Source organism: Talpa europaea (genome assembly GCF_964194135.1).
Source record: "Talpa europaea genome assembly, chromosome: 8".
Lineage (NCBI taxonomy): Eukaryota > Metazoa > Chordata > Mammalia > Eulipotyphla > Talpidae > Talpa > Talpa europaea.
The window spans coordinates 89,040,353-89,067,685 of record NC_140075.1 but is presented as its reverse complement, the minus strand read 5'-3'; the positions used below and the strand labels follow the sequence as shown (position 1 = coordinate 89,067,685).

The following is a 27,333-nucleotide window of genomic DNA, read 5'->3' as shown; positions in this document are numbered from 1 at the left end:
ATTTTGGCTGATTCTCGGTCCTAAATAACAATAGTCTTTTTCAATTGACTTTATGGCCTATTTCATACATAATTAAATGATTTTGATCAAGGGTCTTCTCTGTGAAGACTTTAATTCTTTCTGGTTGTACTGCATTATTCTCTTCTTTGTGACTTCTGGTAGCACCTGATAAGTCCTGTGTATACCGCCTGTCACACTGTATTATGATGTTTGCAGGTCTTCCCTCCCTACTAGTTACATGTTCTTTGAGCGCAGTGACTATGAGCCTGTCACAGTATCTGACATGTCCTAGGTGGTCACTAAAAGTTTGCGGAAAGGTTTGAATTAATTTATTATGCCACAGACAGGACAACATAGTATAACTTAAAACAATATATGCCCAACATGACCAAAGAGAGTATAATAACAAAGGACCATGTTTCTGTCTGCCATGAGAGCTGGGTAGGATCTCATTCCGGGGAAATCAAGTTTCTTTTCTTTCTTTTTAAAAAACAAACATAAGCCCTCTATGGTTAAATCGTTCCCTCCCTTGAGTATAAAAAAGGATGAGAGTACACCCCTCAGAGGCATTGTGGTCCAGACAAATGCCCTTTCGGCTCTAGGTGAGCAATTTCAGGTTTGGTCAATGAGCACCTGGTACTCGCAGCCCACTTTCTTAACTGGTGCAGAAAAGGTTGCACAAATGACGGAGGGTCACTTTCCTGTTCCTCCTCCTACTTCTCTTCAGTCACCCTGCCAGCCTCAGATAGAGCCACCTCACTGTCTCTCATTATGATTATTATCTCCGCTGTACCATTACCGGAAAACTCCCGAGGCCTGGCCAACAGTGATGTATGCCCGAAAGGCCACCAGGTGACAGTCACTCACCTTATCCCAGAGAGGATGGATTCGGGGTCAATCCAAGACAAAGCAGAGCCACTCCGATCTCTCAATCCCCGTCTTGCAGGAGCCGGCAGGACACCATCTCCAGCCCAGGACCTGGTGTGTACACACCACCCGCCACGGTTACCTAGGAAACCCGCTTTCTGCTTTCCGCTACCTCGGGGTGGGGAGGGGGATGAAAGGAGCAGGCAAAGCCCGGCCTCCCCGTTTCTGGATCACGTGGTGGCAACCTCCAACCAATCCGTAGAGCTCGGGGGCCTCCCGGAAGACCCCGCTGGTGCTCCTGGGAATTGATGGGTTGCTTCCAGCTCGCGGGTGTATTTGTACCTGTACCATCTTTCCACTTGCCTTCCTGGGGTCAGAGGACTGGACTGCAGGCACCTGGAATGTGGGCATGGAGCGGCGACCTAGTCGTCGCCTCCTCCCATCCTGTCTCTTTCCTATTGAAATAAACCTCGTGCTTTCTAAGTCCGGAGTCCCGCTGAGCTCTGGAATGGTGCTGTGATGTCACAAGGCGGCACCGGGCCGGGACAGACCCCAGTCCCCAGGGTTGGTCCCCCTCTGCTGGAGGAATGTAGCCGACAGGCCCCTGGAAACCTCCAATGGAGGAGCGAGCAGAATTGATGAGGGCGCAGGCCCCCTAAAGCCCGGTGCCCTCCGGGGACGAGATGAACCAGTCAAAGGCCTTGTCCCTCTCGGACAGGATTTTAAGGTCCCTTTAAGAATTTTGTCCAGGAGGCAAACATTATTTGCAGCTCTTACAAATTACAATTATTACAACATTATGTACAAAATAAAGTAGAATTTAAAAAGCGATGGGCAGGAGCTTTTTTAAAGAAGAGTGGAGGAACTGAGAAATTAAAAGAAAAAGTAGCCGCATGTAACGTTTCTTTCTCTAGATCTGCTCTACCGAGTAAGGTAGCCGTGGCCACAGACACATGTGGCTAGCTAGAATTGAGATGTGCTGTAAAATGCACATTTGAAGATTTGGTGTGAAGAATATTGGGTTAAATGGAAATGTATTAAAATTACTGTTTCTTTTTAGTTTTTAAAAGCCGCTCTTAGAAAAAGTTAAGTTACACATTGTCTTCATTGTGTTGCTGTTGGACAACCGTTTTATATTTTTCGTGGTTCATTTGGCTTGTGTAGATTTATGACTTCGGTTCACGCAAAATAGTGTCTGTAGTACTTCTTTCTGTCACCAAGTGGCCACCTCACTCAATATACTAGTTTTAAACTGCTTTCTCGAGAAAAACGTAACTGCAGATTTAAAAAATATTTCCATTTATCTAGCATTTGTCATCAATTCAGCGTATCTCTAATGATTCAATTAATTTTATTCATAATCCAACTTTAAATATACATAACAGTATGCATATTTTTTATTTTACAGGAATTTCAGTTCCCATCTGCCATTGATTGATTAATTAAAAATAAACTACTTGTGACTGCACGATGTTTAAAACAAATACCAGAAAAATATGACTCACATTTGTACTTTTAGAATTATCTTCCCTGAAAATCAAATTGAACAGGATGACCCATCTTGGGGCAAAATTTCTTCTTAGCATGTGAAGACTAATTAGATGGCAAAAAATTCAGAAATCCAAGCTTAGATACTAAGAAATTGGATCAGAAATCAACTACGTGAATTATTTACTTCAACTTCATTTTAGAGAAGGCAGCTGTTTTTAGATAAAAGTATAGAGAGTATCAAATTATATTGTTAGAAATCCGTTGTGTCTTTTCTAACTTGTAAGATAGGGAGAGAACTAATGCACATTTTTGTTTATATCGTATACGCCAATAATTTTTAGAATGTTTTTCCTAGGTAAAACTCAAGGATTCAACAGTCAACAACTGAGTCACTGTGACTTTAGAACTACAGCAGTAAGGATAACTGGGGCTAGGCTTGTGTAACATTCAGAGAAATTTCTGCCACAGAGGAAAAGTCCCTTAATCTTGGCTTATAACCAGATCATCTGAGATGACTTCTTATTCTGGCTTCCCACTATTGTGTTCATATTTAAAGGCCTAGTGTTGTCATGTGCCCAAGAAATGTACTAAATTGTACTAAATTGAAGTAGTTCTAAAAGAACTATTTCCTGGAGAGAAATGGACTAAATGGAGAATGACTCCATTTCTCCCTTTTTGGCAGGTTGCTTTGTACCATTTCACCATCTGTTTAGGTCTCTTACTTTTATTCCTAAGTATTTGTAAATACCTCATAAGGAAAGGGCCTATAATTTTTGCTTTTGTTTTTCCCAGACACAATCTTAGTAGAGTATTTGGATAAAAAGAGTTTTGGTATTTTTAATTAAATAAGTTGCTACTTTAAAGCTATAAATATAGGGCAAATATCTAAGGTTTAGTGTTACAAGTAGTACAAAATACTCAATGTCATAGTTGTCTTGCTTTTCTTCAAAGTGAGTTTGTCTACTTTCTCAAGACACTTAACAGTTGAAATAAAATTCTTCCGATCACTATTACTAATTACTAGTCTAACAAAAACCATCACTGTTCCCAGAAAATTACTTCAACTGTGTGGAGACTTAAGGCCTAGTGATAAGCAAATGGGTTTCCAGCCCAGGTTTTTATGGTACCTTAGAGTGACTTTAAAAATCAAAACAGGTACATTAAAATTCTCAAAATGAATTCGTTTTATCTAACTTAGTGAGAGCATTGACAGTACAGGTTTGTTTGAGAAAAGGAAAGAGAAATGAACCAATGAGGGGAAGTAAAATATATCAAATAAATAGAAAAGCATCACCATGTCAGTTCGAGCTTCTCTGTTATTTCTTCTGTTTCACTGGATCACTCCAGGGGACAAAGTCCCTGCCCTACTGTGGTAGCTCAACAGGGGTGAAATTATGGAACAATTAAGACTCTTTTCATTATTCTGACTCTAAAAAATAACACCTAATATACTAATATCCTTTTATTAACCAAAGTTTGTTGAAATTAAAAAGATACTTGAGTGAAAATTATGATTTTAAAGAAAGCAGTTACCCCGTCAATGTCAAACTCTTCTTGAGAAGTTTAATCATGGTTGCAATTCTTATTTAGAACTATTTTGGCACCCCCATGTTTAAATTCAAAGGAGAAAATAAACTAGAACAGATTTAAACCCCCTCTAAATTTGTAGATTAGAGAATGGAGAAGAGAGAAGAAATGAGGTGATTTCATATGAGATCTTTGTTTTCTTCAGTTTCTCCTTCCCCCAGATATATTTTGCGTCTGTAATTCTTCACTTATCACTTCTACTTCTTCCTAATTCAATTGAAATGATTACTTAACTCACCTGCAGTCCTTGTTTTGAGCCTCAAATCTTTAGATTGTCATTAAGTAATTTCTAACTGGAGATGCCATTGAAAAGAAAAAAATGTTAATTTTTCAAGGCTTTTAAACTGTTAGGTTTTATCACTAATTTTCTTCCCTTTGGTTCTAATTTCTAAGTTCAATTTAAATGAGCTGCTAAGTATAAGGAGTGTTATTTGAGCCACAAATACAGGGATTCTAATGCAAGCTAAGCTGGACATTGAGTGGTCATAATGAGTGACAGGTACATGTATTTCAATATACAAGTTTTTGTTTCAGGTTTTTTGTAGTAACAACACACTCTCATAATTTGTAGAATATACCTATTCCCCCCCCCCAGTTTTCTAGAATACCAAAGCATATTTATTAGAGATAGCTTTTAATTCAGAATTTCACCACAAAAATCTCTTGATTAGAAAGAAGAGTTACTCTCAAACATTTTGGTCTCCTTTAAACTCTTAAAATTTATTCAGGACCCTAAAAGGCTTTTATTTCTGCAAGTTATATCAATTGATATTTGCCATGTTGGAAATGAAAACCTGGAAAATAAAAAATTAATTTATTTTGAACAATAAAGTAATTATATGTGCACATAAGAAACTTTTCTATGAAAAATTACCATATTTTGTGAAAGAAAATCTTAGATGATAAACAGCATATTTTTCATGTTTTTGAAGTTCGTTAAGTGTCTGACTAAGGATACTGACATCTACTATTGACTTCCTCAATTAACCTGTTGCAAAACCTCGGATTATGTAGCCTCTGAAAATCTGCACTGTACACTCATGAGAGTATGAGAGTGAAAGGTAAATAGCATCTTAATATTATTATGAAATCAGTTTTGACTATACAAGCCCTGAGAGATACCAGCCATACACTGAGAGCCGCTCGTTCAGGACAATATTTATCCCATTACGAAAAAAAGAAAAACATTCATAATTAGGAGTAAGTATACTTAGAATTCTAGGTCAAGAAGCTGTTCCATTAGATATTTGACACAATTTAAAATTGCATTTAAAAACAATGCTCCTATCTTTAAGTTGTAGAGATTACTTTTAAAATTCTGAAGAATTCCATGTTTGACATTTGGTGCCAATATTATAATGCACATTGAGCAGAACGTTTAAAATATGATTTGGAAGTTGTTATTGTGGCCTTACTAATTTTACTAGTTACCACACAATCATATGGTCTAATAGAGTCAACATGATACAGTAGAAATGGCTCAAGGTTTGGAATTCTAACTTCAGAACTGACTGATTTTGTGGATTTGGGCAAATCATGTCACTTCAGAAAGCTAATAACTCTGATTTTAAGGATTAAGCCCCCAGCTCAGGTTTTTGCATAGGGTTTTGATGGATAGCCGTGTTGAATTCCACCTGGAATCAGGTGGTTCAGTGATGGACTGCATGATTAGGACGTGTTGGCAAACCTTTGCTGAGGATGGGCTGCAAAGACCCCACCCAAAGAACATGGGGTCAAATCCAACTAAGATGCAAGAGGAGTGGCAATAAGAGGAGTGGGTAGATCAGAGTCACTAGGAAATAAAGAGACAGAACCGAGTCAGACCAAGACCAGAAACTAGAAACAATTTTAAGACCTGGAAGAGCTGCAGACAGAAATTTCAAGCCCTTGTTGAACTTGAGAAAAGATGAACCTCTTTAAGGTGGTGACCTAGGCCAGTCACACAGGCCCAGCCTTATCCCAATTACAACCTGTTTCAATATAACCGCAAAGAAAGGAGTGGGTGGGGAGCTTTTACCCTGCCTCTATTTACCCAAGCACAAAATACATTCCAACTGCGCGAGATGAATATTACCCCTACTTTTGGCTTTCTTACCTCTTCATCATTAAGAAATACGCTTTCCTGTGGAGAACTCATACCATATAGAAAAAAATAAGACTGACCTCACCAAGGGTGACCAATCTTTCTGGATTGCTTGGAATTGAGAGGATCCCCCAGACAGGACTTTCAGCTTGGAATAATCACAGGTAAGCTGTGGCAAACTGGTCATACTGCATCATACTCCAACCCACATCCCCACCCCCATTCTCAAGGGACACATCACTCCAAGTCAGTCTGATGGAAGTCCTCCCTATATCATTCTTCTCAGAGCTATCAGCAGTTCTCTTACTCCTGGCTAGACTAAGTTGGTGGGGTAGATGTCATAATCTGCCAATGACCATTACACCCATTAAAAAGAGAATTTCATTCTGACCAATAAGATAAATCTTGATCTCTGATTTAGGCTCCTTGCTGAGTCTGAAGCAAGACTAACTGAGGACCTTTCAGTGACATGAACTTATAAATTCTCTCTTTTGTGTAAGTTTGTATTTGGCCTCTGGCCTGATTTAATGTAGTGGGTACCTTAAATGGAAGGCATCTGTAAATCACAGAATATGCTTAGCTACCAGAATCCTTACTTACTTTATAAGAAATTATAACTGACTAGGTTAAAAGCTAGAGTACAGAGCAGCCTAGTCTATAAACTCTGCTTTGACTGGTGCCAAATGATTGCTTGTCTTGTATATTGATGTGACTGTTAATATAGCTCCAATAGATTAGCCTGTTCCTTGAATTCTCCTCCTGCCCTAACTGTTCTGGAGATTTCCTCATTCCTTCTGTTTTAGCCCTTCTTGCATTAGTGCCTTGTTGTAAATATCCAACCATATTTCCTCCAGCTACCTGCTAGTATTAAATGCTCCCAATTCTGCCAGTCTTTCTGGGTTCCTGGCCACAAACAATTAAGCCCTACCTAACTGCACCTTGCCGATGTGTAGCTGCACTCTGCTGTACCTACTTGGTCTAGTCTACCCTGACCTTGGCATCAGGAGAGATTTAAGCACCAATGAATGGAACTTTGACTTAGTCTTTAGACAACTGAATGCTGTTCTTGTTTCCAATGGTCTGTTTTGTCCTTATTGGAAACATGACCCTCTTCCAAATGCTTTCAGGCTTTATGCTGCTTTAGTTCTCCTGTATCATATAACTCTGGATTGTTCGGGGGATATGTGGCATGGGGAGTGGTAAATTTGCACAATGGATTTGTGAAAGTGCCACGTCAGGGATGAATTAGGAAGGATGCTATTACAGCTACAGTTTACAAATTTCAACGGCTATAAGAATAATGATTTGCTTATTTAAATTGCATATTCCTGAGCTTATTTCCAGTGAATCTGACTCAGTAGGTCTGGAGTAGGACCCATGAATAAGCATGTTAAGCTAGAGTGTCAAGCGATTCTGATGTAGTTGGTCTCCAGACCATACTTGGAGAAATATTCTACCATGCTGTGCTCAGAACATATGTTTGGGGGAGGAAAGACCCTGATAGTCTGGGTGTACTAGAATAGATGTAAGATGGATCATCTCTATGGTTTTCAAATGTCTTTTGGACCTTTAATTATGCTTGGCTTGTTTTCCTTAAGCAGTTTTGTAAGCTTGAAAATTTAGATAGAGAAATATACCCGGAACTACACACACACACACACACACACACACACACACACACACCCCTGCGTGTGCTTCTCCCCACCTGCCCCCCAACATATTCTGCATCTGTTCCATAATATTTCACAAACCCCAAAAGTTAATTAGGGACTGTTGGAGTTCAGCGGTCAGCCCCCCCGTTATGCATATTATGGAGTATCCTGAGGGGAGAAAATTCCAGAGAATTTGAACTTTATATTTGAATTGATTCAGCTCACCAAAGAGCCAGTATTGATAGCAACAATTCAGTATCATATGAGAGAATGCCCAGTTTTGAAATAATCATTTACAATTTAATAGCTCCCCAATATAACATATACTCAAAATGGTATTCCTCAGTTGTGGTATCATCACAGACTGTTTGGAAGGATGTCTAAGTACCTGAATCTGTATTCTGGGAGAGAGGAATACACCCTATTAGAACCAAGGCTCCTAGGACCAGGATGGTAGTTACAATGGTTCTACAGGTATACTGTAGTCTTGATACTTCCAGAATATGTCAGGAATGATTTGTTTGGATGCTGGCTTCTGGAAAGAGTCTAAGAAGTCTTTCTAGGGGATCAAAATGCCAGCTCTGAGATGGACCACAAATTCTGAGACTTATGGGAAGAAAGTGAGATCTATGCATCACTCTAAGGGTTATAGTCTACCTGTGGAGCTGAATGGTTATCATGAATACCTGGTTCTTAAGGTTGGCCCTCAATGCTTTCACATCCAGTGTGGGTAATGAAGGCTACTGAAGAGTTTGCCTCCTGGGGGCGTAATTCACATAGAATGTGATGGGCATGGAGTGTCATCGATTCCCAATAGGAGCAGAGTAGGAGATTGTATTCATTATTACTAGTGATTTTCATTTCTAGTCCTCCTGGAAAGGTGGTTTATGAGGAACTCCAAACTTGACACTTGTGCTGAAGTATACTGGTTGAAGATTTTTGCAAAAGATAGAGCCATACGAAGAGTTTGGACAGTCTTATGTTTTTAAAATTTTACTTGGAAGGTTGAAGGGGTTATAGAAGAAACAAGAGAAAAAGGTGATGTATTTCACTCTTCCAACTTTTAAGGAATATTGTGGCATTGCTGGATATGTGTTGGGGGTTAATGGGCAGAGTACACAGGGACTGATAGAACCCAAGAGATTAGCTTCAGTGTCTTTATGTGAAGCCTCTATCCCATGGATCCCAAAACTAAAAAAAAAAAAAAAAAAAAAAAGAAGAATGCCAAGCAGTGGAAAGCAGGTTACTTTGGTTTATCTGTGAAGAGGGTAGGTACTTGCAAGGTGGAAAGAGGCTGAGTGAAACTAGAGAAAGCCAAGTCACCAAAAGAGAAGAACATATGAGAGGAGAAACCAGGACAAGCTGGGATTGGAAGCTGAAGTCTAAGCCACTCTCTATCCAGAAGGAAAATATGAGTCAAACTCAGGACGCAAGATGTAATAGGAGGGCCTCCCCGGTGGCGCAGCGGTTGAGCGTTGGGTTGCCAAGCTGCCCTCGGCCTCTGCGGTGCCGGTTCGATCCCCGGCTGCTCCCCGGACACCGGAGGAGGGTCCCACATGGCATGCAGACCTCTCCTGCCGCCCGCTGCTCCCCTCAGCAGTGTCTTCGGTCCTTCTGCCTGCTCTGCTCCCCACTCTGGCTCTGGTGAATTCTCTCACCCTCCCTCACTTCTGACTGTACCCAGTGCATGTATAAACAAAACAAAACAAACAAATAAATAAATAAATAAACATGCCTCTATTTAAAAAAAAAAGATGTAATAGGAAATGAGGGTACGTTGCATCTTTTGGGGTGATGGGCATGTCAATGAGGAGAACTAGAGCCCGTATCCACTGGCTTCCTCACTTATCTTCCCTCCTTGAATCTACAGTTTTCCCCTTTCCATTTTTATCCTCTCTCTTAACCTATGCCCTTCTCCTCCAAAAGGAAATCCATTCACTTAATTCCTTTACTTCTTTAAGCAAGAATCTCAAGCCTCCTTCCAGCTCTCCCAGGGGTCAAATTCAATGATGAATTCAGTCATCAACATCACCAGGCTCTTTGTGGCATTAAACATTGTTAAAGGTTCCCACACTGAAGTCCTTGTCTGTGCTCTCCCCTACCTCCCTGGATGTTCCCACTTTCTTCTTTGTACTCTCAAAGATGAGTTTCTTGAGGATATGCTCTTGACCTGCTTCCCAGCTCTCTCTATACTGTCTCTCTGGCACACTCATCCAACCTTAGGACTTGCATTATTCTCTCTACCCAGGAGACTCCTAAATGAGCTAAATGAGAGAAAAAGGGGATGTATTTGGACCTTGAGCACCTTTTCCCATTTCTACTAGCCAGCTAGATACTTTCATTTGAATGTCTCCTCTGCATGTTCAATTCTGCATGACCAATCATTAATCAATTCTACAATCAACTTCTCTTCCCACTTTTTTTCCTGTTAATGACATTTATGAACTCACTGTGTCCCAAATTCTAAACTTTTGAGTCAATTTTTACTTTTCCCATGTTAAATCAGGTATAAAATCCTATCGATTGGAATATGTCTAATATTTGTCCTTACATTTCTATTATTATTTTCTTTTTCCAGTGCCCTTTATCAAAACAACTTTATTAACCTGCGAAATGACCTCATTAGTTTTCTTCCCCTCCAACTCATTTTAATTGCTGCTATTTTTTCTTAAATGATATCTGTCATGTTTCATAAAATCTCTTACTTCAAAAAAAGATCCAAATATCTTGACCTAACATTTAAGGTCCCTCACAACCTGAACCCAACCAATTCTTCTATTTTTACTTTCATATGCCTACCATTTGCTCTAGAAAAGTGGACTTAATCACTTTTCTCTGTACCTTATACAAGGGCCCTTGCTGTTTCTTAACCTAGAATGATCTGTATGCATCAGCTGTCACATACATATCCTACAACTCTCAAAACCTAACTCAAATACTCCTGTGCCCATCAGATTTTTCATGAAGTCTCCAGATGGCTGTAATCTTTTTATCTTCTGATTTTCCATAGTACGTTATCTGTGATGTTTTCCTAGTGCTCATAACCTTCTACTTTGGATTTTTTGCATGCACATTTTCTTATATTCATGATTTAGTTATTAGCATCTTGAAAAACTGTTTCATCTTTCTATTTCTAAAATAACTGGTAAAAACACTTGGACAAATTGATACGGTTCACCAACTATTCCATGTACTTCTATTTCCCAGTATCATCTAACATTAGACTTGGGGCATAGACTAGTTCTGGCTAATATTGTGTAGGAAATGATGTGTATACTTCTAATTTGAGGTGTGTTAGAACTGATGCAAATTCTCTACTCTTTTCTCTTATCCTCCTGTGACAATTTACAAGATGATGTGTTCCAGATGGTATAATTGTAAGTTGGTTGACTTTCTATAAGCCAGGGTTCCTGATTGATCATGTGGATTGGTGCATCTCCTGCACTACATTAGGTGTGAGTCTAAGTAAGAAATTCTGGTGTGTTAAGCCACTGAGATATTAGGGTTAACATGTTACTGCAGCCTGTCATATCCTAACCTAACCAAGGGAAGTTTTCATGAATGAGAAAATGAAAATGAAGAGGTTATCTATTGAATAAATTGCTGGAACTGTTCAAGGAACTTAATCTGCAGGAAATTCCTGCTTCATATCTTCTGTACAAAAATGATCAATATCATCAGATTGCAAGTATATCATTTGATTATGCTGCTTCTACAAATGTTTTTAAAACTTGTTGCCTTGAAAAATTCATTTGGTCATCTTCTATATATGTAAGTTTTATGGTTTTGTTTTTCAGATTTGAAGTTAGGCCAATTTTAGCTACATTACCCATTTAAAGAGATACATAGCGTTTTTTAATTATGCAGTCAAATGCACAATCCTTATCATCTTCTGGCTTACTATCAGCCTGTAGTGTTCCTTTCTTAAACTGGTCCTTAATGGTAATGGTATAATTCACAAGCAAAACTTGTAGGATGCTGGATGATTACTTTAGGGACTTTAATATAACTTTCTTTCTTTCTTAGGAAAGATGGAAAGGTTTAAAGAAGAAAGTAAACATTTTCATAGTCCTATAGATAACTTCTGTGACAGTATTACAATCTGCAAGGATTGTTGAGCATGTTCATACTTAGCTGAAATGTATTCAGCCCTGGATAAGTTAAACATCTTCCTCTGGCTCTCAGGCCTGTGACTGCTATCCTGCAGACTGTCTTCCCTGATATTGTGGAGTGCTTTGGCTCTAGCCTTTTTCCAATATAAAAATACAAGGTCAGTTTAGCAAAGATGTCTTATATATCCACTTAAAATTACCAATGCTGTGAATGCTGACTTACTTTTTTGGGGGGGATGCTGCCATTTATAATGATACTGACTGTCCAAACTTATAAAGTCAAAATGTTAAATTTCTAACCCAATGACAACCTAGAATTAAGAGCAATATTTGGCAAGAAAATCTTTCTAAAGGCTCCAAAGCTAAGCTCCACAGGAAGTCATGATTCTATTGAAGAATAACACTATTCCAGAGAACCACCTAGATGTTTCTGAAGAACAATTGTTCTCTACCTAAAGTTGACCCATTACTTTTGAAATAGAAGTCTAGTCCTTTAAAAGATGTTCTAGTATGCCATGCCCATTTCAAAGAGATGAAGTTCAGTGTTCTGTTTGATTATTTCTTCAAGTGAAATGAAACAGACCCAGTTTTTCCCTCTCTTTTTTTTTTTTATATATATATATATATTTTTTTTAGAGGCATGTTTTTCTTTATTTGTTTGCTTGTTTGTTTTTGTTTTGTTTATACATGCACTGGGTACAGTCAGAGGCGCGGGAGGGTGAGAGAATTCACCAGAGCCAGAGCGGGGAGCAGAGCAGGCAGAAGGACCGAAGTACACTGCTGAGGGGAGAGGTCTGCGCACCATGTGGGACCCTCCTCCGGTGGCCGGGGAGCAGCCGGGGATTGAACCGGCGCCGCAGAGGCTGCAGGCAGCTTCGCAACCCAGCGCTCTACCGCTGCGCCACCGGGGAGGCCCTAGCAGCCGGGGATTGAACCGGCGCCGCAGAGGCTGCAGGCAGCTTCGCAACCCAGCGCTCTACCGCTGCGCCACCGGGGAGGCCCTAGTTTTTCCCTCTCTTTAGTAAAACCATGTGCCAGGTATCCAGGACTATCTTCATGCTAGGGACTTTTGTTTCAAACCTTCTACTATCATCAGGATCTTCACTTATGTTGTTTTCTTAATCATGATAAGCTTACCTTGATTTATAACTGTCTTACATCTATATCAAAATAGGGAACACAGTGGGCTAAAGGACCAGTGAATCAGGACTGCTTATAAGTGAATAAAGCCCCAGAGTTTGTGTGTTCCTCTCTGCTCTGTGACGTCAGATTCAAACTTGCATTATATTGTATATGAAATTGTAAATACAGCCTGACTGAGTCTTTTTATACCAGTATTTCCCTCAAGACTCCTTAGCACTCACTATACATTTCTGCCAATTACTACTTTAGGTACCCATTTATAGTGCAGTACTGCCTACTTCTGCCAAGCAGTTCTATTCCCTGAATTTAGTGGAAAGGAAGAACTTTGGACAGAGAGCTCCATGAAAAGGAGAAAGCAAATTTCTTTTTGGATCCGCTTAAACCCCAAGAAGCTCCAGGGACCTGGGGTTTCTAAATATATGTCAGGCCCAAAGATGAGGTTATGTCACTTCAGAGATACAGACTTTCTCTTAGGAAATGATATGACACTTTTCCTCAAGAGAGATAGGGGGTATATGAATAAGGCCAGACCCCTATAAGTAGGAACTACTATCATAAAATACAAGTCAACCACTAATCTAGGGTTTCAGTGATAGCATTGTAAAGATAAAACTGGATTTTCCCTAATGTGCTCACTGAGCTGTCCAAGGTTCTGACTGCTTCACTGGCCATAAGTATCTTTCCTTGAGCTTGATGGTGGTTTTGCTTTAAATTTTGAATGCCTAGGATGTAATCTGTTACTGCTAATCCTGACTACCTCTGTAGTTTACCTTGAGATCTGTTGAGTCAGGCTCTTGTTAATGGCAAACTGCCCACGTACTGAAAAATTGATTATACTGTGTCAGGACTTTTGACAGCATAAGACATAGAGGTAGAAGTCTTAGATGTTAGTAAAGAGCCTCATTTATCCATGTGACTTTAAAGAACTCTCTGATGTTTTTTCAGAATCTTGGTTTTCTCATCATCCCTGAGCAATAAAACATGAAAAATATCTGCAACATAAATGACAAAAATACAATACAGAAAGCATCTAAAAATATTTGAGAAAAAATATGCCTGGGTGGAGAAGTAAACACAGTATACAAAAGGCAATTAACAAAATAAGAAAGACAAAGTGCTCACATGATAGGCAAACACTAGTTTGAAATGGACCAAGGACCTAGATATAACTCCAAAAATTACAAAACTCTTAGAAGAAAACATAGATATAAATCTTTAGACCTTGGAGTAGGCAATGGTTTCTTAGATATGACACCAAAACCATAACAATAGATAAAAGAGATGAATTCAAATTCATAAAAATAAAGCATTTTGTGCTGCAAAGGACCACTAAGAAGTAAAAACACAATCCAAAGTGTAAACATTTTACAAATCCATGTATTTAATAAAAAAAACTTGTATCTACCATATATAAAGAACTTCCACAACTCAATACCAAGAAAATAAAATTTTAAAGTGGGCATAGGATCTGTAAATCCCCGAAGAAGATTTACAAATGACCGATAAGATTATTAAAAGATGTTCAGCATCATTAGCTGTCAAGGAAATGCAAATTAAAATTACAATGTGATACTACTTGACATCCACTAGGCTGGCTGTACTAATATTTTTAAGAGATAGATAATGGCAAGTGTTAGTAAGTATGAGGAGAAATGGAAGCTCTTGTGCACTGCAGAGGGACTTTAAGTAGTGCAGCTAATATGGAAAACAGTCTGACAGTCCCTCAGAGTCTGCATATGACCAGCAATTCTAATCCTAGGTATATACCCAAGATAACTAAAAATGCCCACAAGAATATTCTATTTACAAACAAATAGCAGTATTATTTATAATTATAAATAAAATTAGCATTTATTTATAATTGATCAAAAATGTTCCTGAATGTTCACCAATTGAGGAATGGACAAATTGTGAGAAAGCCCTACAGTGGAGTATTTATTATTCATCCATAAAAATGGATGGAGTACGGATATCTGCCCTAGCAAACATAAACTTTGAAAACATTATGCTAAGGGAAGGAAACCAGTTACAAAAGGCTTCAAATTATATGGTTCCATTTACATGAAATGTCCAAAATTGGCAAATTTATGGAATCAGAAAGTAGATTACTGGCTGCCTGGAATTGGATTTGGTGTTATAAGAGTAGAGAATGGCTGCTAATGGGTATGAGGTTTCTTTTTTGAGTGATGATAGTATTTTAAGATTGATTTTGGTGATGCTTGCACTCCCTGAGAATATACTTAAAGCCATTAAGGTATATACTTTATTTTTTTTTTATTATTATTATTTTTTTTAATTTTCTAGAGGCATGTCTTATTTATTTATTTATTTATTATTTGTTTGTTTGTTTGGTTTATACATGCACTGGGTACAGTCAGAAGTGCGGGAGGGTGAGAGAATTCACCAGAGCCAGAGCGGGGAGCAGAGCAGGCAGAAGGACCGAAGTACACTGCTGAGGGGAGCAGCGGGCGGCAGGAGAGGTCTGCTCACCATGTGGGACCCTCCTCCAGTGGCCAGGGAGCAGCCGGGGATCGAACCGGTGCCGCAGAGGCTGCAGGCAGCTTCGCAACCCAGCGCTCAACCGCTGCGCCACCGGGGAGGCCCTAAGGTATATACTTTAAATTGAATTGTATATTATTTGTATTTCAGTAAAGCTGTTATTTTCAAAAGAAATACAAATTACCATGAAGCTCATGGGAAACTAACTCTTTGGTCAACAAATACAGAAAAATTAAAATAGCTGTGAGATATCTTGTCCCACATGAAATTTTGGAAATCAAGTGTGTGTTTGTATGTGTGTTAAAAAGAGAGATCTGTATATAAACTGCAAAGAACTATTCAAAAGAAATTTAACTACATTTGGAAGCATCTATGTTTTAGTCCCTTAGATGGCAGATTAAGTAACAGCAGCAACTCCCCAGGGACAGAAGTAGACTATTGTGTTCCAAAAGTGTAGTGTGACATTAGTGAGTACCGTTCTGGTCTCCTGGTGAACACACAGCTGTAATGTGCACCAGCTTGCAGTCTTTATAACTTAGTTTCAATGCAAACATTGTTTCACTGCAATAGGAAATGGAGAACTCTTTTCTATATCAAATTCAAGAACTTCCACACACGCTCATTTTGAGTCAAACACTTGTCCTACTAGGTAAATGGAAATGATTCCACAGTTATATGCGTGTCTAAAAAGAGTCATAAGCAGGGCCTTGTCTTCGGTGCTGATAAGCCAGAGAAAACATGTTTTACCTCCCTCCCCTTCACTTGCTTATCCTTCTAAACATTCTTTGCTACTGAATCTAAATATGGATCAAGATTCTGTCTCAACAGAGACCGCCAAGTGTTCGTCCCTGATCAATGAAGTGTGTTTTATCCAACTACTTAAAAGAAATGTAAAGTTTTCCTTTCACAACATAGGCACTACAGGCAGAAATAGACCAATAATTGTGTAATATAGGAGATGACTCCTCATCTAATTTGCTTAAATGCTTGATGCAGTTATTATTGACCCTAGTCTTTGCAAACAAATATCCAGGCAGAGTTTTTACCATAATAAGCTATTATCTGGTAACAATTTGACCTGTGCCATTATATCTTAACAATATGCCTATTTAGTGCTCCCCCCAAGCCTTATGCAGGTTGAAATATCCAGGTTATATTGAGGAGATTGAGGCACAGAGCTATGAGAGAAATTTAATATCGAGGCTGGAAAGGATTTCATCTTGGTTAAAGTTTGTTACATGGTGCTGTTCTTTAAGTCCCCCCTCCCCTTCTTCCCATGATATAAGGTTTGGTCTAAGTTAAGAAACTAGTGTTAAATAAATACTCCTCACCAGATTTGATCCCTTCTTTTGAAGCAATGAACAAAAATTCTTTTCCAAAAAACAATAGCTGAAGACAAAACCTGACAGTTCTTTTGTCTTGGTTCTTCTAGCTAAAATCCTTTAAAAATGCCAACACTATTTTCTTTGTCTCAAAAGCTTTTTAGAGCAATTTAGAACTTAGAGCAACTATGCAAGCCCTGGAATTCCATCATTGACGTTATGCTCTTAAATTTTCAATTCTTCAAGCTTTGTCAGTTCACATGGATGCAAATGTGAAATAAACAAGACTGGTAAACATTCATAATTTCAAACCATAAGATAAACCAAAACATTTCTTTCCCTAAACAGATAATTATTTATACACCTCTTGAGGTGGAACCTAAGTAAAGATAGTTGTGAAAATTTCTAAAAACAAACAGTGCATAACTCTTCAGAAGAGCAAAATAGAATCATTAATAAAAAATGGAATTGGAAATGGCCAATTTCAATCAAAATTAAAAATTTCAATTTCATCTATCAAGCAAAAGTTAGAAATAGTTTGTTGGCTATTTCCAAAAGACATATTCTCAATTACAATATTGATCAGTATTTGATGAAAAATAGAAAATAATTAGAATCTAATCCTAAAATTCCTTATCTATTTTAGGTATAAGGAGGTGGAAATGTTTTCACAGTTTAGTTTATTACAGTTATTTTCAATGATGATTTTCATTAGTGTTTCTCAGAGAAACAAAGTAACATGCTATATTAATGCATATGTACACTAATTATCTTACCATAACAATTCTCAAATAGTCAGTATTCATCAGTAAACACTATACAGTAAACACTATACGTTATATCATTAGAGTTTTCGGTATCCTTGGTCTGTTATTAATATTGAAAATGTGAGAAATTACCATTTGGTATTTCTAATGCTTCAGGGAATTCTAAGCAGAAGATATGAGAAAAGCTCACAAGTACTGTCTGATTACAACACAGGATTAAGGTTTTGGGGAAAGTCAGCAGTAGAATATTGTTTCATCTAAAAGATTCATTAAGCAGGTTCTTTTTTCCAATGGAAAGATTTTGAAAACCATGATTCATAATAACCTAAGGTTTTGGGTTTTGTTTTTTTTGGGTTATTGAAGGGGGTATAATTGACAGATAGACCCAAACTCAGAGGGGGGCAGGGACATGATTTTTAATAATGATTCCCATTTTCAGACCCATCTTTTCAAACAAGACTTGTACTTCGTTGGTTCCTAAATTGTCTATATAGTTACATAGTTTAAAAAAAATAAGATTTTTTCAACACACAAGTTGAAAGAGACAGGCTTATCCTGCAATCACAGTTATATGCGTGTCTATAACTTTATTAGGGTATAATTGACATACATTAAATTGCACGGATATACAGTAAACAAATTGATGAGTTTTGACATCTATACATCTGTGACGCTATCACCATAACCAAACAAATGAGCATGTCCATCATACTTTGTGACTATATCAATAATGTAAAATTCTGGTGAACATTAGATCCCCGGTGGCATCTGGCAATAGTAGGCCAAATTTACTATTGAGTGAACACATTCACCGAATTTATTGTCGCTGAACAGAAAAGAGAATTTGCCATTGCCAGAATTTAGACTTTAGTTGTAGCATTTTTGAGGAATTTCTGAGTGGTGCTGAAGTTGGTCTTTAAATATGTTACTGACAGGTATGAAAGCCTCAGCGTAGCTTTGCTGACTTAGTTCCACAACACCTCACAGCAGCTGCACCCCATGCACGACCTTTTCTAGAGATGATTGTAGGATAAGCCTGTCTCTTTCAACTTGTGTGTTGAAAAAATCTTATTTTTTTTAAACTATGTAACTATATAGACAATTTAGGAACCAACGAAGTACAAGTCTTGTTTGAAAAGATGGGTCTGAAAATGGGAATCATTATTAAAAATCATGTCCCTGCCCCCCTCTGAGTTTGGGTCTATCTGTCAAACATCTTCTACCTTATCAGAGAGAACTGTAAAGGAAAAAGAAAAAAAAAAAAGCAGCAACAGCAAACTTCCTGGAATGTCCAACTATTCGAATAAAACAGACCTGCACAGTTTACAAATTGTCTAACTTTGGCTCAGGCAGGGTTTCTGGAAGGAAACATAGCTGCTTTTGTCCTGCCTAGTGACTTCCGATGTCCTCTCAGTGCTGGGGGGGATGTCTGGTGAGTTTGTTTGTTTGTTTGTTTCCCCCCCTGCGGCTCTCCTAGTTCTTTCCTGTACTTCAGTCTTAAGAATGGCTGCCTATTTTCAGACTTGTTCTAGAAACAATCTAAGGACACAGCCTTTAACCCTGGGACTGCAGATTACTATGGCCGTTCCTCACTCCCCTGGCCCCATCCCAGCCACCGACACACATCTCCACCCCTGCGCGGGCGCACGCCCCTCCACAGGGGATAGTGGGCCCCCTCCGAACTGTGGCCTGGAGGTCTCCAGCGACCTTTCTGTGCCTCGGAGGTCAGGACACCGTCTGGGCTTAACTTTATGAGTGGGCAGGGCGGCTAGCCCAGTCGGTCACGCTTCAGCTGAGGCTGCCTCTACCTGCTCACCCTCCGCGAGTCCTCCCCAGTGAGGGGAAGAGGCAGCTGGGCTGGGAGCAAGCCCTCCTTGGGGGCCGGCCCTTAGCAGGCCTGGGGCTGCCGCGGGCGGAGGAAGCCTCGGACGAGCAGGCCATTTCCACCTGCGTAACAGCAGGCTCGGGAGCCCGGGGCCGCGGCGCGGCGGCTGGAGCGGGAGGAGGCGGAGCGCGGGCGGCGGCCGCGCGGGGCCGGGAGGAAGAGGAGGGGGAGGAGGAGGAGCTGGGCGCGGAGAGCGGCGGGCGGCGGCGCGGCCGGAGTTGCAGCAGCGGCGGCGCGGACACCGCAGCCTCCGCAGCCTCCCCGAGCCCCAAGTCCCGGCGGGGGCCGCCGCAGACGCGCCCGCCCGGCCGCCGCACCTCGGCGCAGCCCCGCCGCCGCCGCCGCGCCCGGGACCGCCAGCCATGGCCGCGCCGCCGGATCCCCAGGACGAGCTGCTGCCGCGGGCCGGCGCCGGGTCCCAGCGGCTCCGGGACCGGGGGCAGAGGGAGGACGAGGCGGCGCCGCCGGAGGGGGACCCGGGTCGGGGGCCGGGCGCCGGAGCCGGGGAAGCGGCGCCGCGGGAACTGGGCGCGGGCCCCGCCCGGCCGCCGCCCGTTGCCATGGAAACTGCATCCACAGGTAAGGCGGGCGGGCGGGCGCCGCTGCCCGCAAATGGCGTCGGGGCCCGGGTCTCCCGGGCCGGGCTCCTTCCCCGCGGCTCGCCGCTGCGCCGTCCCCGCGGGCTCTGCCCTGCGCCCCAGCCCTCCCCCGGCCCTGCCTCCTGCGCCGCGGGGGCCGTGGCAGTCAGCGCGCCGGTAGAAACCAGGAATTGTGTTTTCTCAAAGGCTCGGAAGAAGCTAAAACACCATTGATCCTTTTATCTCATGATCCTTATTTCGACTTTAAAAAATTGTCCTCAGAGACAAACCGCAGCTTTCTGGCAGCCGACGCGGCCGAAGTACAAGTTTCTTCCTTCTGCCAAGGGTTTGGGGGCTGTAGGACCCGCTGGGCCAGTGGAGAGGATTTTGGGGGGCGTGTTTGCGCTCAGGGTGCGCGCCGGCGGCTGAGGACGCTGACAACAAAGCGACGGGCAGGCCCGCTCCGTCTACACCCGGCTGTGTCCGGGACAGAGAAGTGGCTTCAACTCTCCCTTATCCCCTCCCGAGCTTCGCGGGTCGCCACACCCGACACCCCCTCCGCTCCCCGTCTGACCCCTCTGGTCCCCTTCTCCCCCTGCAGAAAACGAAAATCCCTACGTGTATCTAATTCAGGAGGGACGGCACTGCCGGGAGGTTGGGAGTTGTGGCAGCCCCCGCCCAGAACCTTTCCTGCCCAGCTGCGGGGAAACCCCCATCTTGCAGGGAGTATTGAAACTTGCAGTCCTTGAGAGCGGCGGGTCTGGCCGCGGTGTCCGAGGGCTTGAGCGGCGGTGAGGGGATCAGGCAGTTTACCAGCAGCGCAACTGGGTTTTTGGAAATTGCCCTGGTTCGGCCCCATCCTTTGGCTGACTTCCCCCAGAGCAGGAACACGCGGGTGCGGAACCAGGGCCAGAGCCTCCCCCGTCATTCCAGCCAGTGGATGCTGGAAGCGGGCTTTGGGGGCGACCTGGACGCATTGTGTTTCCATGGAGTGGAGTAAAGGGTGCTGCGTTGTGTTATTCCTCCAGAAAGCTTTATTGCGGAATGGGAGTTGTGTGATTTTGGGAACGTAGTTCTCAAAGGTTTGGGTTGGCTGTTGCTCCTGAAGGAGGGGAGAGGGTTGCACCTGGCTTGGGTATGCTTGTCAGCTGATTTAGGGAACCCTTTTAAGTCACCCTCCCTCTCAGGAGCCATGTGGTGTGCCTTAGGTAGTCTTTGCTCTAGTGCGAAAGAGTTGAGGAAAGGAGGTTTGTGAAATGTTGAAGAAAATGTGTGAACATTCTGAATGAAAGAAAAATTGGGGACCATATACAAACAAAAACAGAAAAAGAAAGAAGGGAAAGGAAGGAGAGAGGGAGGAAAGAAGGAAGACTCAAAAACAGAAAACCCCTTTTGTCATATATTAATTACTATATGGAGGGAGGGGAGAAGATTTAGTCCTAAGAATGGCTGCCTAGCCTCTTTTTCAACTTCTTGCCTAAATGAAGAAAAACCAGAACTTTCTAATGGCAAAAAAAAAAAAAGATGGCAAAAATAAGCTATCTTTTTGTTGGTTTACCATTGCCATTCTTTGTTGCAGATAACTCATAGTCCAGAACTTTTATCTACCATCATCAAAGTAAATAAGTTCATTATAAACATTGCCCACCTCCCATTACTATCATTGAAGTGAGGTGACCTAAGGAAAACTAAGATACCTATGTTCAGTAGTACACTAGCCACTAAAATGTATTACTTTAAGGCCTCCCTGCTGGCGCAAGGGATTAAGCACAGCAATATGAAGCTGTCTGCAGCTACTGCAGACATCCCTGGCCAGCCTGGGAGCTACCCACATGGCGCCGGAGACCTCTCCTTTCTCACGCGCTGCTCCCCTTAGCAGTGTGTTTTGGTCAGTCTGCCTGTTCTGCTCCCCACTCTGTCTCTGGTGAGTTCTCTCACCCCTGGTGTCTCTGGCCTGTGCCCCAGCTCTTGCATGCATAAATAAATATTTTTTTAAAAATGACTTATTTTATATAAAATATTTAGAACAATTACTATCACTAAGTATGCATGTGCATTTTTAACATTATTGAAGTATTTTCCTTTATTGAGTGCATTAGGAATTTCCTTTGTCATGAGCAGCAAACACATTAGTCAAACATGATGCTAAATTTGGATGGGGGGGAGAATGAAGAGAGGAAAGAAGTACGTATTCCACATATTCATATACAAGTTTTTTACTTTATTATTGTTGCTTGAAGAAATTTCTTGTATAATTGTTGATTATTTGATATTTAAATCAGTATGCCTCCTATTCAGTAGGCTGGATTGGCTGCTATAAGAATTTCAGATGTCAGAAGTGATCTAAATAAATAACTAGATCTCAGATCCAAATAAATCTGGGCCAGAGTCCTTATCCATTATTTTGGCAGTTTCATTGCTATAAACAAAGTCAGTAAGTGCATCTTCAGCTTTATTAGAGACAAAGTCTTGACAAAAAGGCTGCTAAGCATAGTGCTTTACTTTTAAAAAAAAGAATAGTGCTCTTTGGGACTCAAACTAAAAACTTTTGAGCATTATGCACTGTAAACAGATTTTATTTATTTTTCAGTTGGAAATATAAAATGTGAGACAGATATTGATGTTCTAAAAACTTTTTCCTCCTGAAAAACAGTACCAATGATGCCATCTGGACAGAATTCTGTTATTTATTTTTATACATTGATAGCAATTAAATATCCTAAAGAATCATTTTCAAAAATATTTTTTAGTGCTGTCCTGGAGTGAATATATGCTTGAAATTATGAAAGCCAAACTATGACACTCCACCAGTACTGTGTTTTCATTGTTTCTGTCCCTTTTGTGGAATGAAAATGTACTTAAAAAAAATCACACTTGTAAGTGTGAACATCTTTCATGGCTAAAATTGATAATGGGTATGTGAAATGATGTCTGCTGTCAAAGGAACATTTACTTTGGCACGGGTACGCTACAACACGTTAGAGTTGTTCCTCAGGAAGCAGTGCCATCAGCTAAATATACAAAAGATGTTAAGAGAAACTGTTTTATTTTTTTCATTAGTTGTTTTATTCCTGAAAATGATTCAGAAGGAGCATACAATAAAACGAGGGTAGAAGACTGACTCTTTCTTTGAAGAATTTAAAATAGAACATTTGAACAGATTGCAATAAGAAGTTAACTCATTGACTACTTTGGGCATTAACATGGTATGGAAGGCAAAATAATGAACAGAGTGCAGAATAGTCTGGGGAAATCAGTATGATTTGCTTCATTAAATTGAGTTACAGCTAATTGGACTTAAATCTAAAGATTATTGCAAAAAAAAGAGAAAATTTTGCAATTTACTTAGACCACAGTACTCATAAATTTACATTTTTCAAATGCCACATGTGATACTCTATCAGAAAGATGACTGTGATTTCAATAACTTTCAGAGTATTTATCCTGTGTTTATCCTGTTTGATATAATAAATTGTGCCATGTATATTACCAGTCATCTTCTATACTCCAGGAGGAGCCTGGATTGACTTCTTCATTTGTGCACGTGTTTGATAAATGTATACTTTTTTTTTCATTTTGGAGTCATTCCCAGTAAACCCCTTCAGAAGATATGAATTTTAGTTTCCTGTTTTCTTTCATCTTTTAAGAAAGCTATTGTTCTATTGAAATGGGAAGAATGCTATGCTTGCTTTTATAATATTTTGAGAACATATAAAAAGAAGAATAGAATTACTAATGCAATTTATTTTTCTGGATAGAATCTCTAGGTACAATTAATATTTCTGGCAGCAGGTATGGTATATGTCTTTTCATACAGGGAATTTAAAGTAGGTTAAATTAAAATTTAGAAACACAAGTAAATGTTACCAAGACTTTTGGCATAACTGTCTTTTCATGAACTCACTGTTCCACTCTGCTCATGCCCCTCAAATCCATCATAGGCCTTCCTGCCCTCATCTCTCTTTCAGGCTGTTTATATCCTTTTGACGTTTGGAAGGGGTGTTGCAGATTATCTTGCTCATTATAATGTCTGTCCTGGCTAGCATGGATTACACAAGGTTTTTGTTGTCTGTCAAGTGAGAAACAGTTGCGGTTCCGTGTGGCCAGTGTTACTGAAGGCCTCCTCTGTGTGCACATCTGTGCTAAACACACGGTGTGGCTTCTTAGCACATGTGCTCCTTTAGGTTTCACATTAGCATTTAATTTAGTTAAACAGTTCCTTTTGCATCATTTCTCATCTTCTTCATTCCCTGGTCATTGCTCAAAGCTTGTCTAGAGGGTATTGTAACACTCTAGCCACATGGGCACAAGGGCACAACTTAGTTTACAGAGGTCAACACAGGATAAGTGAATATGTACAACTTGCTCAGACCACATAGCTGGGGGAAATTTATTTATCTGTCTATCTATCTGTCTATCTATCTACCTACCTACCTATCTAATTCTGTTTTCTTCTTAGATGTAACTGTGACTGAATATTACCTAAAGATTATTGTATTATTTAACTGTGCATTAATTTTTAAGAATTATTTATTTTTTAATTAAGTACCATTGTTTTACATCCTTGTTAATTTTCTGACAGTTTAAGATTTCTTTTCTCAGGTGTGGTCTCCTTAGCTCTCCCGCGACCAAACCATCCATAGTGCATTAATTTTTAAATTATTTCAGTGGTGATTAAGGGAGATTTGAAAAAGGTACTGTAAAATATATACAGCCGGGAAAAGAGAAGAGATATTTCAAGACATTAATATGACTAGAAAGTAATACTGTCCACACAAGTCACTGTAGAGAAAGAACATGGTCATGAGATGAAAGACAAAACAACTGGCTTTGTTTGTTTAAATAATATTTGAGATCAGAAAGAACAATGAGAAAAGCATGCACTGGGAAGATGCTGTAGTGAGAGATTATGAAAGTGTAAGAATAGGAGCTTCTCAATTCATATTTAACATGTATTATTTAAAATGGAAAGTGATTCATACAATGGAAAATCTTGCATATAGAAAGAGATTAGATTCTGGAAGTTTAGGATTAAAAGATCAAAAAAAATCCAGTATCCTTGCTTTAATAAGATTGACTCCTCCGTGCAAACTACATCTCATGGTGTTGAATGACTCTACTGAGCCGAGCACTTTTTACGTAATTCCTAGTATCTTTTGAGAATAAGATTAATGTTACAAAAGTTGAAAGAGGAAGTAATTTTCCAAAGGGGAAAAATGGCAGTTTCTTAAAACTTACCAACCCTTATATTTGATGCTGATTGTTCATAGTTGAATAATGCATTATTATTCTGTATCTATAGACCCTTAAGAAAGAATAGATATGTGGATCACCAGAAATTCCTGTTGTTTATTAAAAATAGTGCCCATAAAACATTTTCCTTTTTTTTTTAGATTCTAAATCATCATCATATGTCAGTACTTACTATGCCCAGGAACTCTGCAAAGTGCCCAACTTCTGTAAAGACACAGAAAGCATGTACTGTGATTTGACAAATGGTCTTTCAAAGGATCATAGATATTCAACAGAATAGCACTATTGAAAATTCTTTATCTTAATGTTTAGCCAAAAGCAAACTCCTTTGTGTATAGTCGGGAATACATGCATGTGATACTACAAATTTTCAAGTTACAAAGGATATACATAGAAAAGGAAGTCTTCACATTTTATCTACTAACTACTGTTAGTTGCCTCTCCAGAGGCAATCCTTGTTATTGGTTTCAGCAAGATCACGTCATTTAGTTCATTCATGATTATGCTGTTGTTTATTGAACTCCTTATATGTGCCAGGCATTGTTGTAAGCATTGAGGATACAATAGAGAGAAGGACAGATAGAAAGTCTCTCTCTTATAAAGTATATATCGTGTGTGTGTGTGTGTGTGTGTGTGTGTGTACACATCTGTTGGGTGGGTAGGAGAGGAGGAGAGACAAGGAACAAAAAAATTGTCAAAATATGAGAAGTCCTGTTTGATAAGGTGGCATTAAATCAGGGACTTACAGAAGTGACAGAGTGAGGCAGATGTCCAGGAAACGATCATTTTAGGCACCTGGAACAGCCTGTGCAAACGCCATGGTTGAGAGTGCTCCCTGGGTTTGCAGGGAGGCCAGTGAAGTGGAATGAGAAATGGGAGAGTGCTGCGGGATGTGGTCAGAGTGCAGGGATGATGCAGAACTTTGGATATTACTCTGAGTGTGAAGGGTGCCACTGGAATGGCAAGAGAAATGTATGTGAAAATTTGTGGAATGGGCGATTCTGTCATATGCTATTGGTAGGTGGGTTAAGATAATGTCTGGGAATCCACCATTGGATTTGACAATGAGGAAGTTGTGAATTTGATGAGACTTTTATTGTGAAGTGTTGGGAATGAACCTTGCTTGGAATTAGTTTTAGAAAAAATGGGAGAAGCAAAAAAAAAAAAAAAAAAAAAAAAAAAAAAAAAAAACGAAAGAGTGCACCTAAGGGCATAACTTTCTCAAGGAGTTGTGCTATAAAAGAAACTGAAAAAAAGGGGAGGTAACTCTGGGGCATTGGGATCAAGAGAGGAAAATTTTTAACTTTTTACTTTGGGAGATTTTAAAACGTATTTGCAGTATGCTTTAAATGTTGTAGAAGAGAGAAGGCATTTCCTGTAACTTGTCCTTGATCGATAAGGATTGATGCTTGATAGTCCAAAGAACAGTTCATGAATATAACTGGAGGAAAGACAGAGAGGGGGTGCAGGCGCAGGGGTGGGACTAAGAACAAGTGGAAATTCTCTTCCAACTGCTGCTATTTTATCATTTAAATGGAAAGCAAGATAAACAGCAGAATGAAGGCAAGAGTGAAGCTGGAAGTTTGAGAGGACACAGAAGGTGTGAAATTGTTGCATGGTGAATGGCAGATCGCAAGGACTAGGGGGAAATTGTGGGAATTCGGAGCAGCCATAGGACTCACTTAGTGTTGGTGGCCATGAGTCAAGTGAGACTGGTTATGGTTATAACATGTTATCTCGCTCTCCTTTTTTTCCCCAGAGATGTTCAGCTGCCTGAGTGTTGGTTTGGAGTAGGTAGATGGTTGGATTGGCTTTTGTTTTTCTGGTGAGAATGACAAGAAGAGAGGGGCAGTGGTGTTGAGATGTCTCAAGGCAGTGAGAATACTGATAGGTCATGGAATCTGGTGAGGAGGAAAGAAGGACAAGAGTGGGGTTAAGTGTAGTAAAAAGGTGTTTAGGTGGTTGTTCATGCTAGTGGAATTGAAGAACAGCCAGAGCAGGCGAGCCAGTCAGGGCGTGAAAGGATAAGAAGGTGATATTTTGAGATTGGATGTTTGAGACAGAGATTAAGGAAGGTGTCCAGATTGAGGGGAA

The 27,333-nt window shown here is 40.2% G+C and overlaps 1 protein-coding gene across 1 annotated transcript in view; it reads left to right on the top strand.

The window, feature by feature from the left end:
- Nucleotides 1–19,770: 19,770 nt before the first annotated feature.
- The window catches only part of RTN1 (reticulon 1), a gene marked incomplete at both ends in the record, with an annotated part of 190,005 nt that continues 182,442 nt past the window's right edge, over nt 19,771–27,333 (top strand). Inside the window, one exon of the mRNA XM_084240596.1 lies at nt 19,771–19,987. Within this exon, the coding sequence (XP_084096722.1) occupies nt 19,771–19,987 (217 nt within the window). The remainder of the gene's footprint in view (nt 19,988–27,333) is intronic.